The 15,992-nt window shown below is 44.9% G+C and overlaps 1 protein-coding gene across 2 annotated transcripts in view; it reads left to right on the top strand.

Annotated features, from left to right (window-relative positions):
• The window catches only part of LOC111157452 (solute carrier family 39 member 14), a 50,306-nt gene extending 42,348 nt beyond the window's left edge, over positions 1–7,958 (top strand). The window contains exons 8-9 of one of the 2 annotated variants that reach the window (XM_022518875.1): positions 150–334; positions 7,920–7,958. In XM_022518875.1, the coding sequence (XP_022374583.1) occupies positions 150–334; positions 7,920–7,934 (200 nt within the window). In that variant the 3' untranslated portion in view covers positions 7,935–7,958. Of the gene's footprint in view, positions 1–149; positions 335–2,400; positions 5,604–7,919 lie in introns of those variants that run through there. The other variant, XM_022518865.1, reaches the window with a different exon arrangement.
• The last annotated feature ends 8,034 nt before the right edge of the window (positions 7,959–15,992 follow it).

Raw genomic sequence — 15,992 nt, 5'->3', positions numbered from 1 at the left:
AAGGGTGCCTTAGACTTGTCTTGTGACCTCAGGTCTGAGGCCATCCTGCTTGTTCACCCAGACGTTATGCATAGTGGAAGCAATGTGTTGTGTTCTCCATCCATGAACGTGCCTAACTCTTGCACCCCTTCCCTCTTGTCCCGCCTTAGGAGACTTTGTCATCCTGCTCAATGCCGGGATGAGTATCCAGCAGGCTCTCTTCTTCAACTTCCTTTCTGCCTGCTGCTGTTACGTGGGTCTGGCCTTTGGCATCCTGGCTGGCAGCCACTTCTCTGCCAACTGGATCTTTGCACTGGCTGGAGGGATGTTCTTGTATATTGCTCTGGCTGATATGGTAAGTCTTCCATAGTTCATGCCATGTAGGCAAAATGGGACTGGGTCATTCACGGGATGGGTGGCAGCTGAGAGGACATGAGTTAGGTTTTTGTTTTGTTTTGTTTTTTATTTTCTTAAGATTTTATTTATGTATTTGATGGAGATAGACACAGCGAGAGAAGGAACACAAGCAAGAGAGAGTGGGAGAGGGAGAAATAGTCTTCCCGCTGAGCAGGGAGCCTGATGCGGGGCTCGATCCCAGGACCCTGGGATCATGACCTGAGCCGAAGGCAGACACTTAACGACTGAGCCACCCAGGCACCCAAGTTAGTTTGTTTTTAATAACAGCTTTATTAAGGAATCACTCACATACCACATGCTTCACCTATTTAAGGTGTACAGTTCAGTGCTTCTTTTTTTTTTTTTTTTTCTTTTTAAAAGATTTCCCCCCCCACCCCCACTTGAGACAGAGCAAGAGAGAGAGCATGAGTAGGGGAGACAGACAGAGGGAGAGGGAGAAGCAGACTCCCCGCTGACCTGGGATCCATACCTGGGGCTCAGTCTCGATCCCAGGACCCAGAGATCACGACCTGAAAAAAAGGCCAACACTCAACCATCTGAGCCACCCAGGCGTGTGTGTATCTCTCCCCACCCCAGGCCCCTCCTTCAGTGCTTTTTAAGAGGACATTGGATTTTGGGGTGCCTGGGTGGCTCAGTGGGTTAAGCCTCTGCAGGGAGCCTACCCCGCCCCCGCCTGCCTCTCTGCCTACTTGTAATCTCTGTCTGTCAAATAAATAGATTAAAAAAAAAAAAAAAAACAATAATAATGTGATAACACTCCTTCATTTAAAAAAAAGGACATTGGATTTTAAAGGACAAAAAACCTACCAGCATGTGTTATTAATGAAAAGGATTAACCTCTACTCCAGTCCTCCCTTAAATACTTAAGTATTACAGAGTAGATGCGTATAGATAAAGGAAGGAAAAGAAGGAGGGAATGGAAGTGAACATTGAGTATACAACTTTATGTTCGGATTTCCTTTTTTACTTATTACATCCTAGACCTTTTTCATTTTGCATGCCTTTAGCAGCATCCTTTTCAGTGGCAGTATTATTTGGCAAGAGGCTATACCTTATCCAGAGCTAGAACTGCTGGCTCAGAAAGGATGTGTTGTGGTTTGAGGCTTGTAACGAGTATCGACGTTCTCAGCAGCGTCTGACATCATGCGTGCTGTCGTACCTGCTAACATTTGGCGTAACCCTTCTAAGGAGCTTAGAGTTGGCTCATGAAATACCTGATTGGTACCATCTTTTGTAGAACGAGGGCGATTTCTTGTTTGTTGGCCTGACCAGTTCTCTGTCACGTTTGCACGAATGATTTCCCATGTCCTTTGAAAATCAGACTTGTGATGAGTGGTGCAGGTGCTGATCACCGTGACCCCATCCTTATTCCCTGGAAACGTTTTAGGTTCTCTCCTCTTAGGGGGAGCCCTCCCATGATGAGGATACTCTCCTGCTTGCGTTGCTCGAATTCGGAGCTCTGCCCTTGGTCACCCGTCTTGCCGGCCTGCGGCGGAGGGCCTGGAGTCCCAGCAATGTCATGGCTCCAGGCTCTGGCTCCTGACACAGTTGCTCCGTTTCCCAAAGAAGGGGCAGCGGAGTTTTGGTAACAACATCTTGTGAAGTGTTTTTCAAGTGCACAGCAAACAGCCAGCATCTGCACCTATGCAGGGCTCCACGCACGGATAAATACTTGGTTTTACCTCAGTAGTTGAAAAGTAGCCGAAGCTGCCTTGGACCATGGCTGCTGATTTGACTGTGTCTTTGTGACTGAGTGCTATCTGAGGTACATATAGCTTAACTATGTATTCTTGCTCTAGAACAGTTATTACATAATGATCCATATCATTACACTGTAATCCTATACTATGGGGTAATTACTGTGTTCATGTTCTAATATAAATAGGCTTAGGGATCGGTATTATAGTGATGAGCCAGGGTGACCGTGTCTCTCACTGAGTTGTCCTGGACTGCCCAGTTTGAGAAAGGGGCTGCAGCTCTCTTGATTTTTCTTCTCTTCCTCAGTTTCCTGAGATGAACGAGGTGTGCCAGGAGGATGAAAGGAACGGCAGCGTCTTGGTCCCCTTTGTCATCCAGAACCTGGGCCTCTTGACTGGCTTCACCATCATGCTGCTCCTCACTATGTATTCAGGGCAGATCCAGATCGGGTAGAGCCCTGCCAGGAGCCAGCGGGATTGGAAGTTGGCCCTCAGCCGCCCGGTCCCTGGCCCGAGGACTCGGCACCCACGACGCACCTCTGAAGAGGCAGTTGTATTAAAAACTGTAACACGGACTGTACTCCTGCATTCAGATGTCAGCTGTTTCTACACATGCTCTGTCCTAGGAACAAGCCGCCCTGGCAACCAGGCTCTAGGTAGTGCCTCTCCCTCCCCTCCCCCTTCCTCCTCAGAGTGACCCTGGAACGGCATGCAGCTTCCTTAGCAGGCAAGCCTCACTTCTCTCTCTGGCTACCCTGGCCTCTTTCCCTTCAAACCAGCACCGCGAGGTTTTTGCGTCCTTGCCTGTGACACAAAAACACTGCCAGTGCTCATGACTTGGTTAGCAGTATCAGGAGGTGAGTCTGTGGTGTCAGGGCCCATGAATCTAAATGTGTGTCCTGGGCCTCAGGATGATCCATTTTGAAATAAATTCATCTATTTTTCCAGAGAAAAGGTACAGGAAACAAGAATCCCTCCTATTTTTTTCAAAGTCTGTCCAGTTGCCTGTTTTCTCAGAACTGAAAGTTGGAATAGAGGTGTAAGGCAAGAGGAGGCGAGGCTCATCCTGGCAAGGGGGGGTGGTGGATAGAAGGAACGCAGAAGCTGTGCCCTGTCACCAGGCTGTGTCCTGTCATGCTCAGTTCCCAGTTAACCCTGGGAAACGGGATGGTGATGACGGGGCTGCTGCTGGCATGTGCGGCTGTGCGGGGGAGCCAGTGCTCCCTGCTGGTGGCCTCCTGTGCAGGGTCAGTTGCCCAGACCGCCTCCCCTGTCTTTCACATTAACACCAATAGAGTGGAAGGCGGAGAATGGAGGCCTGCGGGAAGTCAGTTGGTTTTGCTGTGATTTCCACCTCCCCTTCCTCCCCTCTCCTGTCTTCTGAGAGACTTTTTATCTGCCTCCCTAGAAGCACATTTACAATCTTGTATCAGAGGGGAGACTGCACAAATTTCCCTCCCCGATCAACACTTCTGCTGCAAAGTGGCAAGTTTCCATGCAGAACTGGGGGCAGGCAGCTCATGCTCTTCTTAGACAAAGGTCAGAAATGGTCAGATCAGAAATGGACTCGGGGCAGGCACGGTTTAGGAGTTGTTAATTGCATAAATGAAAGTACAAGTGGCGGAAGTCTGAGACGGAAGGTGGGACACTGCAGATGCTCACTGAACAGGGGCTTCCTGAGGAGACCCTTTGAGTGGGTTTTAGGTTCCCCTCCCTCACCCCTAGCAAGAAAGGGTGACTCCTGTACCAGATTGAACATTCATCGCACTGACCCTCTGCAGAAGACGGATTGATAGCCTTGTCTGTGAGATTGTAGGCCAGCCCCAGGCACTGTGGAGCCCTCTCCTCAGAACTCTGGCTTCAAGGGGAGCTCATCTCCAGGTTCACTAGGTGAATTGATTTATTATTATCATATTGATAATGTGAGATTCTTTAGCCACTTTGGGGAGCCCGTCTCTCCAGAAGCCTTTCTTAGTGGTGCCCACAGTTGCAGCCCAGGGGCTGTGTTCACTAACTGATTTGCGTGCATGACTGACGAGTGCTGGTCATGGCCAACACCTGTGAGTTTTTCTGTTCTTACACAGGAAGACTTTCCACTGTACAGTAATTAAAAGCCACGTCTATTTTTATTTTATTTTATTTTTTTCCCTTCTTGGGAAATGACCCCCCCAAACCAGGAATAGTCTTGAAAAGAGTATGAGCGGGAAAACTGCTGGTGATGCTTTGTAAGTTTTTCTCCTTCTCTTGCCTGTTGACCTGGGTAGATTTGAGAATGGGTTGAAGAAGAGGGAAAACTTCGAGTCCTCAAGATTCTAGAGTAAATATCAGGACTGACTCCTGATAGGATTATGGTCCAATTTTACCAAAGAACCAATTCCTTGAATGTTGGAATCTAACTTTTTATATTATCATTATTTTTATTATTGTTGTTACGGTTTTAAAATGGTCCTTTGTCTTTTCTGTTTTATTTTTCTCAGTGTCTGACATTGCTTTCAGGAGCTAGTAGCAAATAACACTCAAACTTTAAGACTTTACCGAGAGTTTTCTTTCCCTAATTCACATGGATTTATGAAATTTATAATTTTAGCATTCCCTGTAGATCTGCCATTCCTTACAGATACTGTTCTTCTTGGAGTAGAATACTAAGTTAGAGTTAGTGGGTCCTAGTTTTAGGAGAAGAGCTTGAAAATGTAATCATTATCAAATTTAAAAAGTATGAAGTACTAGGGTGCTTTCCCTTTTCATGCACATCTGTATTAACATAAGAACTTACCTTTCATAGACAGCTGCCTCAAAGGGAAATTCTCTTTAAACCATAACGGGTCCAGAGGCCAGTCCTGGCTGGAACTTGGTTGGAGTGAAGGCACGCGAGTAGTAAACTGAGTATCTGTTGTCAGTGGCGGCAGATTGACCTCAGGCGTTGAACATGTGGCAATTCTCTTTTGATTTTTAAGTATTGGATTTGCTGTTTTAAGTATTTGTACATATTAGACGTCTGAGGAGTAGCAGGTTTTGAGAACTTGTTCACCCCGGCATTAGTGTCTTCCACATCTTTTCCCAGGTGACCAGATGCTAACGTTAGCAAGGAAAGCTTACGTCATGGGCAGGGGCAGTGACCCAGGAGCAGGCAGGTCACCTTCTGTCCTTGCCCCCAGACGTGGTTAGTATCTATTGTGTCTGGTGTTAGCGTCAGGCCTCATTGGTCCTTTACCCTGGGTTTAAAAGAGAAGGTCTCTGTTGGGGTATCCTAAGACCTGTCTTTAGTAAATCCTCTTCCAAAGAGATGGTAATATTCTGGAAGTCTGCTTAAAAACAAGAAGCTGTCTGATATTTGCAAAAGAGAGAGGTTAGGTTTTTTTGTTATTCATCTTTCCTTTTACAGTTCTGCAGTTCCATCACAGTATTTTTTTTTTTAAATAACTCAGGTGTTATGAGGATAAATTAGAAAAGAAAATAACTTATATGGACTGTAAATGTTTTATTTGTAAGATTCTATAAATAAAGCTATATTCTGTATTGCGGAATCCCAAGTGTGATGTTTTATAGGAACACGGGTGTAATGGATACTGGGGAACACAAGGTGGTGATAGTGTCACACTGATGTCCAAAGCTTTGTTTTCATGCCCTGCTCACATTTGGAGAGGAGATTTATAGACAGAACATTGGATATCATAACCTGCTCACTCAAAAATGATTTAGGGGCACCTGGCTGGCTCAGTTGGTGGAGCATGTGACTCTTGATCATGAAGTCCCTGAAAGGTCTGTGACAGCAATCCTTTTCCACTGGCAACTGTTTGAGTGGGGTTTTTCTGTCTTTGCTGTTGGTTTTGCTTTCTTAATTTTTTTAAGATTTTATTATTTTAAGTAATCTCAATGCCCAATGTGGGTCTCAAACTCATGACCCAGATCAAGAGTTACATGTTCTCCCAACTGAGCTGGTCAGACACCTCTGGTCCTCCTTCACTGAGAAACAAGCTTGAGAGTTGAATTTGTGGCCCATGTAAAACAGGGCTAAGCAAAGCAAACAAGTCCTTGAGGAGGTAAGTCCTAGAACGTAGCCCATTCTTTATAATGCTCTTAACCAGGTAGGCCATTTTGGACATTTTTGGTGGAAGGTGGATGCCCTTCTACCACCTTGCTTTGAAAAGCACACCAGCATTCAGTGATGCTGAGATTTGATTTGTAGGAAAACAAAATGTTCATTTCTTTTTTTCTTTGAAGATTTTATTTCTCTTTATTTATAAAAGATTATTTATTTATTTGACAGAGAGATCACAAGTAAGCAGAGAGGCAGGCGTTGGGGTGGGGGACAGGCTCCCCGCCGAGCAGAAAGCCCAATGCGGGGCTCAATCCCAGGACCCTGAGATCATGACCTGAGCCAAAGGCAGCGGCTTAACCCACTGAGCCACCCAGGTGCCCCTGAAGATTTTATTTTTAAATAATCTCTACACCCACCGTGGGGTCAAACCCACAACCCTAAGATCAAGAGTCACATGCTCCACTGACTGAGTCAGCAAGGGGTCCCATCCCAGTGCTCATCTACTTTAGTATTTTTTAAAAGATTTTATTTATTGGGGCTCCTGGGTGGCTCAGTCAGTTGGGCATGTGCCTTTGGGTCAGGTCATGATTCCAGGGTCCTGGTATCAAGCCCAGAGTCAGGCTCCTTGGTTCACTGAGGAGTCTGCTTCTCTCTCTGCCCCTCCCCTCCACTCATGCATGTGCTCTCTGGAATAAAATCTTATAAAAAAAAAAAAGATTTGGGACACCTGGGTGGCTCATTTGGTTGAGCAGCTGCCTTCAGCTCAGGTCATGATCCCAGCGTCCTGGGATCGAGTCCCACATCGGGCTCCTTGCTCGGCAGGGAGCCTGCTTCTCCCTCTGCCTCTGCTGCCACTCAGCCTGCCTGTGCTCGCTCGCTCTCTCTCTCTCTGGCAAATAAATAAATAAAAAACCTTAAAAAAAAAAATTTTACTTTCTCCGCCTTTGACTAAGATCAAATGTAAAAAAAGATATTATTTATTTGACAGAGAGTATGAACAGGGGGAGGGGCAGAGGGAGAGAGACAAGCAGACTCCCCACTGAGCATGGAGTTCAACCCCAGGACCCTGAGATCATGACCTGAGCTGAAATCAAGAGCCGGACACTTAACCAACTGAGCCACCCAGACATCCCAATGCTCATCTATTTTAGCGATTTTTGTACTCTTCATGATTTAGTATGAAACACCTAGACTTCTGATGAATGATAGGTTCGAATCCCAGTAGAAGTGAATCCACTTCATCTTTCTGGAATAAAATGAATTAACATTCCATTTACAGTAGAAAATTCTGGTTGGAAAAGATCCATCTGTCTCTACCAGCTTTTGGTTAAGTACGTTTAGAGCTGATGGCCAAGAGAAAATTTTTCTTGGCAACAACCCCTTTCTTGCTGGATTCCTATTCATGGTGGTTTTGAGGGGGGTGGGGGGGTAGTCTCCACTTCCAACATGGAGAGCTTGAAGTCACATCCCCAAAGTCAAAAGTCATATGCTCTACTGACGGAGCCAGCCAGGTGCCCCTCATGGTTTATTTTAAATGAAAGAAGAGAGTTAATAGAAACCACTATCCCTGTCCAACAGTGATCTTTGACCCTGGCAGTAGGTTTGGATTTCGAGATGGTAGCATCAGTTAGAGTTAAGGAGTAACTCTAAAGTGTTCTGACGCTGGCAGTCACAAGCCAAGAAGCAGTTCTTCCACTGGGGTCTGGATTTTTTTCCCTGTGGTTTGCTTCTAGTTTTTTGGAACACAAAGAATAAACTTGGGCAATAATCCAAATGGCTTTTTACAGATATTACACATGTAGAAGGCCCGTCAAGCAATTCCAAGTGGAGACCCCTGACAAGACCGCTTTTGATGAAATCATGGTAAATGTGAAATGTGCTCTTAAAATTCTGTTGTCCTGCATTTGGCTTTGTGTGTGTGTCCACATTTAACATGAGAAATGGGGTATTGCCGTCTTTGTCGATGTGTGTGGTAGGAAGACAACCAGAGGGACTTAGGCCTGAGAGTAAGAGTTCCAGCCCTGGGCTGTGGGGGAGGGGTGCAGACCCAGGGGACACAGGAGGAGTGGGATTAGACGAAGATCTGCATGCGTTCCTCGACTGCAGTCCAAGCCCACTCAGTCACCAAAGCAAGAACCGGATACAAAAATTGCAACCCCAGTGTTGGGATGGGGGAGAATGAAGGCAGCAGGCATGCCCACAGCCCACGCTCTGTGCCGCCACGTCTGACCCCACCTCCTAGCCAGACTCTCTTGACTGATCACCCTTAAATCTGTCCTTCCATGAGCCAGGCAGGGCTCAAATCCGTGGTTATCAGCAAAAGCCACCACCAAGTGGCCAGTGCCAGTCCTTCTGGGCCCCGTGCTCATTCTGCGGACTGTTGATTCGGGACAGGAAGGAGCCAGAGCTGTCAGACACACGGACGCAGCAGGTGCCTCAGTCAGCCCCAATCCCTCAAGTCCACAGCTACTTCCTTAGGAATAAACTTGAGAAGGAACTCTCCCCTGGCACGGGACACCTTCTCGGAGTGATGTTGGAAATCCTTCACCGCAATCGCATTCTTGTTCAAGCCACAAAGTGGGGCCATACAAAGTGCCATTGGGCTGGAAGGTGAGAACACAGCTTGTCAGCCACAATGATGTGGCCGCTCTGGGGGCCCACACAGTGGACAGCTCCAATCTTAAACTTGCCCTCAGGGCAAAAGATGCTGACCCCCGTGGTCATCACAGCCTGCCATGATAACTTCTCCGTTGGTGTCCACTGCCCACAGCTGTCAGGTAGGCCCTAGGGCTGCCCAGGTGAGCACTCACACCCCAGAGCCAAACTTGACCTGGCCCTTGCTGGAGAAAATCAAGTTGCGGCAGTCAGCTACCGCTCTGCTGCTGCGGCTAGCCTCAAGCTGCTGGATTTGCCTTTCTCCCTTCCATGACTGCCAACGTGGGAGGTGGGCTGGTCCTCCTGCCTGAGGCCTGCGCTGAATGAGGAGCTGGGCCCAGGGTATGCTTTCTGGTGTCCATGGCCACCCAAGGAGGTGGGGACTGGACATGGAGGGTGGAAGGTCCCAGCGGCAAGAACGTGTGTGTGCTGCTTGGCTAACGTTTTTAAATGCAGCAAAATCAGGGCACTTGGGTGGCTCAGTCGATTAAGCCTCTGCCTTCAGCTCAGGACATGATCCCAGGGTCCTGGGATGGAGCCCTGCATTGGGCTCCCTGCTCAGCGGGGAGCTTGCTTCTCCCTCTGCCGGCTGCTCCCCTTACCTGTGCTCTCTTTCTCTGTCAAATAAATAAAATCTTGAAAATTAAGTAAACAAATGCAGCAAATCTAAGAATGACAGCCAAGCCAGTTAAGTGGAAATTCCTTCCAAACATGTGAACTCTGTGGGTTTTAAGGGATAAGAAAACAGCTGATTCAATAGAGACCTTTTGTTGTTGTTGCTTAAAATAAAGGTTAAGGTCTTTAATTATAGATGCTAGTGAGGAGGGGAAAAAAACCCTCTTTGATCCAGTGTATCCTCCCAGAATAGGAAATTCTTTCAAGTGGCATGTTTCCTATAACTTCTTGAGGTTAATAAAACAAGCTCTTTTGAAGCCAGTGTCTGGTTGTATCCTATAGACAGGGCCCCGAGAAGAAATCTCTTAGGCTACCAAATTTGTATGGTTTAAACATTTTGTAGTAATTCCCCAAAGAATGTAGCTCCTCCTGCACCCACAGCTTCTCTCAAAAATTGTGTGAGCAGAAAAGAGATTAAATTTAGATTTTTCTTTTCTGGAAAAACAGATTTTTTTAAAAGTAGACTCCAGCCTGACATGACTTATGACCCTGAGATCAAGAGTCACTCTACAGACTGAGCCAGCCAGGTGTCCCTGGAAAAACTGATTAAAAAAAAAAAAAAAAATATTCAATTGATTTTTCAGTATGGATGGTTCAGTTGTGTATCTAAATAAAGGGTAGATAAAATCTAAACATTAGAGATCTCAACATTGTTTTCATTTGGTTTTAAGGTTTGTTACTTTTATTCTTGCAATCTGGTTTTCCTAATTATGCTCTACTTAGTCTACCAAAGCTGTTTTGCATTCCTTGGTTGATACATTAACATTTTGCTTGAAAACTGCCTTGATCTAGCTGGTAATAATTTTTCATGGGAAATTTTAATGCAGCCTTACATGCTCATGTAAGTAAGAAAGTCCTTAGAAAAGTATTAAGGGGGCGCCTGGGTGGCTCAGTGGGTTAAAGCCTCTGCCTTCGGCTCAGGTCATGATCCCAGAGTCCTGGGATCGAGCCCCTCATTGGGCTCTCTGCTCATCAGGGAGCCTGCTTCCTCCCCTCTCTCTCTCTCTGCCTGCCTCTCTGCCTACTTGTGATCTCTGTCTGTCAAATAAATAAATAAAATCTTTAAAAAAAAAAAAAAGAAAAGAAAAGTATTAAGTTCGGCGCCTTTTGAAGCACATGAAGATGAGCTAGAATGAATACAAAACTACTCTCCCACAGTTCTGGTTTCTCTGTCTTCACCCAAAAGAGCATGAGATCTGTAGCCCAAAAGAATGGATTTGTGTCACTTCCACTATCGCCTGGGATGTGAACTGCACCTCAATGCCTTTTTCTATGAGGTGGAAATTGTCATTTCTATCCTATCTCCATAAGTGTAATGAGAACAAAATGTAGGAGACCGCGCTTTACAAATTAAAACCCCACGCCAGTGGTAATCAACATTCCGTTGTTTGGACTCCTTTCAAAATCTGAAAAATACATGCTTTCCCAACAGCTCTCATACACACATCCCAAAGTGCCTGCAAGTGTGCTCAAACCTTAATTTAATTTAGAGGAGCAGGATGAGGAGGGGATGATTTGAAACCCCTGCACTACAGGTTAATAAATTCTGCTGCAGATGAGAGTAAGATTTTTTTATTGACATTGGCAACAGAGGGAACTCTGGCTCCAAGGGTTTTTTAATCACTGGCCACAGACAAAAGGAGTTAGTTTTTTTGTTTTGTTTTGTTTTAACTCATTCAACAAATTATTGAGCTCCAGCTTTGGGCTAGGCACGGCAGTGACAACGGCAGTGAACAGGACAGACAAAGACGCTCCCCTTAAGGAGTGAGGGTAGACACAAAGAAACGTGTTACAGATAAAGTAGGGTATTGAGGTGGCAGCGGGGGTGGGGGGTGCCATAGCTTTAGCTGGTTTGGTGATCAGAGGAGCTGGCAGTTGAGCTTGCCATAAGCAATGAGGAGGCAGCTTGGTGAGAATGTTCCAGGAGAAAGAGATGGCAAATGCAAGAGCTCTGGGACAGCAGTGAGCTTGGTCTGTGTGAGGCCAGTTTTACTAAATCTAGTATATACAGTATAAACAAGGCCACCGTGTCTGAACTGTAGTGGGCAGAGGGAAAGAGGTTTGAGCTGACGTCACAGTAGACAGGAGTCAGGCCACTTTGGGGAAAGGATCCTTGAGGATTGTAAGAAGAGGAACGATAAATCAGATGAATGTTTTAAGTTTGTAAAGATCTGTTGTGTGGGAGAATGGACTCTAGGGGGCGAAAGTTGACAGGCTATGCCTCATGAGGGACGGTGCCTCCCTCTCCAAACAGCCCCTGCCCACTCTTAAATTTTTGGCCCGAGCAACTTGATGAATGCCAGTGCTCTTTACCTTGGCATCTCACCTGTGAATGCTGGGGCTCAGGTGTGACAGAAGTATTAAATTCTATTCTCCTAAATGATTGTATTATGTAGCCGGTAATGACTGCCACCATTGTCTCCTGCTTTGGAATGATGCAAACAAAAGTAATAGGGAGGGGCGCCTGGGTGGCTCGGTGGGTTAAGCCTCTGCCTTCAGCTCAGGTCATGATCCCAGGGTCCTAGGATCAAGACCTGCATAGGGCTCTCTGCTCAGCAGGGAGCATGCTTCCCCTCTGTCTCTGCCTGCCTCTCTGCCTACTTGTGATCACTGTCTGTCAAATAAATAAATAAAAACTTAAAAAATATATATATATATAAGTAATAGGGAATGATGGCAGCTTTGGGGCTCGTCATCATATCAGAGTTCTCATACTATTGGGGTCTCCCAGGAAGATCAAGGGATAACACACTGCTAAGAGGTTTGCACACCGCCCCAAAAATGGCCGGAATACGAACCTGTAAATACAAATTTACAAGTCAGGACTTTCATGAGGATTTTTTACTTACAAGTGTCTAAAGAGATTCCTAATTTGATATCAGGCTATTATAATTGGTAGGATGTTGCTTTAGGCTGTGTTTTTGTCTGGATTCATTAATTTTTTTTAGACCTCAACACTGTGGAGGGTCCATGCCCAGGTAATTTTATCAAAATTAAAGTGTACTCATAGGGGGCGCCTGGGTGGCTCAGTGGTTAAAGCCTCTGCCTTCGGCTCAGGTCATGATCTCAGGGTCCTGGGATCGAGTCCCGCATCGAGCTCTCTGCTCAGCAGGGAGCCTGCCTCCTCCTCCTGTCTCTCTCGGCCTGCCTCTCTGCCTACTTGTGATCTGTCTGTCAAATAAATTAAAAAAAAAATCTTTAAAAAAAAAAAAGAAAAAAATTCTTAAAAACAAAAAGTGTACTCATAGGAGGATATGAATTAAATATAATACCATATATGATGTCCATACAATATGTACTACTATTGGGGAGTCTGGCTGGCTTAGTCTGCAGAGTATGGGCCTCTTGATCTATCAGGTTGAGCTAGGCCCAGGGTCTGCCTTGGGTCAGAGATTACTTAAAAAATTACATAGTGTTTTTCACATAAATTTAGAAGTTATATACTTTAAGATACCTTTTTTAAAAAAAATTTATTGATTGATTTGACAGAGATCACAAGTAGGCAGAGAGGCAGGCAGAGAGAGAGGAAGGAAGCAGGCTCCCCGCTGAGCAAAGAGCCCAACCTGGGGCTTGATCCTAGGACCCTGAGATAATGACCTGAGCTGAAGGCAGAGGCTTTAACCCACTAAGCCACCCAGGCGCCCAGGCGCCCCTTAAGATACCTTTTTTTTAAAGACTTCTTAAAGATTTTATTTGTTTATTTGAGAGAGAGAGGGCATGAGCAGAGGGGAGGAGAAGCAGGCTCCCTGGCTGAGCAAAGAGCCTGAGGCGAAGCTTGATCCTAGGACAGACACTCAACCGACCGAGCCACCCAGGTGCCCTGTAAGTTGTGTTTTCTATGTAGCTATTTTAGAAACACTCATTTACCCTACTTTTAAAAATATTCTTGGGCGCCTCAGTCACTCAGTTGGTTAAGTAACTGCCTTTCACTCAGGTCATGATCCTGGAATCCCAGGATTGAGTCCCACACTGAGCAGGAGTCTCCTTCTCCCTCTGACCCTCCTCCCTCTCATGCTCTCTCTCTCTCTCAAATAAATAAATAAATAAATAAATAAATAAATAAATAAAATCTTTAAAAAATGTGTATTCTTGGGACGTCTGGGTGGTTCAGTTGTTAAGGCCTCTGCTTTCAGCTCAGGTCATGATCCCAGGGTCCTGGGATCCAGCCCCACATCAGGCTTCCTGCTCAGCGGGGAGCATGCTTCCCCCTCTCCCACTCCCCCCGTTTGTGTTCCCTCTCTCACTGTGTCTCTCTCTGTCAAATAAATAAATAAAATCTTTTTTAAAAATTCTATAGTTCTCTTAACCTGCATTTATCACAGATTAATATTTAAGGCTTCATACAAATAGAAACTGAAACCAGGTTACTTTTATATAACAATGGAAACTAGGATTCCCTGTGCATTTGTTAAATTAAAAGCATTCATAATTATTTCTCAGAAGAGCTGGTCATTAATTAAGGTTTGTGAAGTGCTTAGGGAGTTTCATAAGGAAGTATATCAAATCTCACAAGCTCTATATGATGGAAACTAGATTTGAAAAGATTAGTAGAAATGCCAATTACACATCAATCTTGGTGATTTCAAATATTTATTCAATACTGACCAATGCAGAAAATAAAAAGAAAGACAATCAGATTCACCAGTTAGATAAAAATACCACAGCCCCTGGCCAGGTGGAGGGGTGTATAAGCTGAATGAAATAGAACATCAAATTGTTGGGAAGCATGGGTGTCTCAGTTGGTTAAGCATCTGCCTTCAGCTCTGGTCATGTTCCCAGGGTCCTGGGATCAACACCTGCATCAGGCTCTGTGTTCAGCAGGGAGCCTTCTTCCTCTGTCCCCCTCCCTTCTCGTGCTCTCTCTCTCTCTCTCTCTCTCTCTGACAAATCTTAAAAAACAAACAAACAAACAAACAAACAAACAAAAAACACCTCTAATTGTTGCTGGGAACTGATAAAGTCATGACTAAAAGCATCACTACTACCAATAAAGTTAAATCTCATTCATTTTAAATTGTTTGGGAGGGAGCTTAATTAGTGTTCTTTTCATATTTTCATTGAGTGGTTTTGGTCAGAAATGTCAAGAAAGTCCCCCCAAAGGAATATGTAACACTACTGAAAATAGGCCTGGACAATAGGTCTTTGAAAGAAAAGAGCACTTTTTTTTTTCACCTAGTTATAAAGTAATGCTTTCTCACCACAGAAAATTTGTAAACTACAGAAATTATTGTTCATTTGTTTCTCCTAAGTCACTCTCAGTCACACCACCCAGAGATGGCTATTGTTAACATTCTTTTCCATATCAGAAGATACTCCATGAGGGTTTGAACTGTGTTGATTTTTTTTTTTTAAGATTTATTTATTTGACAGAGAGAGACACAGTGAGAGATGGAACACAAGCAGGGGGAGTGGGAGAGGGAGAAGTAGGCTCCTTGCTGAGCAGGGACCCTGATGTGGGGCTGGATCCCAGGACCCTGGGATCATGACCTGAGCCAAAGGCTTAATGACTGAGCCACCCCGGCGCCCCTGACCTGTGTTGGTTTTAATTCATCACTGTATCCTTCCACCTAGTACAGTGCCCAGCACATCTGATTAATGTTTATTGAATATACAAATATATTAATATTTCCTTCTAGCCTTTTTATGCATACATCTGCTTGTTTGTTAACAAGTGGGGTCTATACTGTACATTATTACAATCTAGCTTTTTCACTTTTCGTTATTTCCTGAGGCTTTTCTGATGATACCACATACCTTTGTAATTTAAAATATGTTTGTTTTGGGGGGGGCACCTGACTGACTCAGTCAGAAGTTGTTCATGCAGCTATTCATCTTGGGGTCATGAGTTCGAGTCCCACATTGGGTGTAAAGATTACTAAAAAATAAAGAAATAAAAGTATGTTGGTTTTTCATAATGCATAATGTTCCATTCAATATCATATTTCATGTAACCATTTTCCTTTGCAAATGAAATCATATAGTATATACTATTTTGTATCTTGCTGCTTTTGTTTCACCATAATGTTTGTAAGCTTCATCCACATTATTGCATGTATCAGTAATTATTTCTCTTTTATTAGATAAGTAGTATTTCATTATTTGGATGATCACCAGTGTCAGGTAAAAAACCTAAAAGTAGAATTACTGGGTCATACAGTAGGTGTATATTTAATTTTATAAGAAATTTCCAGGGGCAGGGGCGCCTGGGTGGCTCAGTGGGTTAAAGCCTCTGCATTCCACTCAGGTCATGATCTCAGGGTCCTGGGATAGAGCCCTGACTCAAGCTTTCTGCTCGGCGGGGAGCCTGCTTCCCCCTCTCTCTGCCTGCCTCTCTGCCTACCTGTGATCTCTGTCTGTCAAATAAATAAATGAAATTAAAAAAAAAAAAAAAGAAATTCCCAGGGGTGCCTGGGTGGCTCAGTCGTTAAGCGTCTGTCTTTGGCTCAGGTCAGGATCCCAGGATCCCAGGGTCCTGGGATGGAGCCCCGCATTAGCCTCCCTGCAGGCCTCTTCTCCCTCTCCCACTCCCC

This window comes from Enhydra lutris, unplaced genomic scaffold (assembly GCF_002288905.1).
Source record: "Enhydra lutris kenyoni isolate GAN:26980312 unplaced genomic scaffold, ASM228890v2 scaffoldscaffold3, whole genome shotgun sequence".
Lineage (NCBI taxonomy): Eukaryota > Metazoa > Chordata > Mammalia > Carnivora > Mustelidae > Enhydra > Enhydra lutris.
Note: the sequence above shows the minus strand (reverse complement) of the source record. Positions and strands in the feature narration are given on the sequence as shown.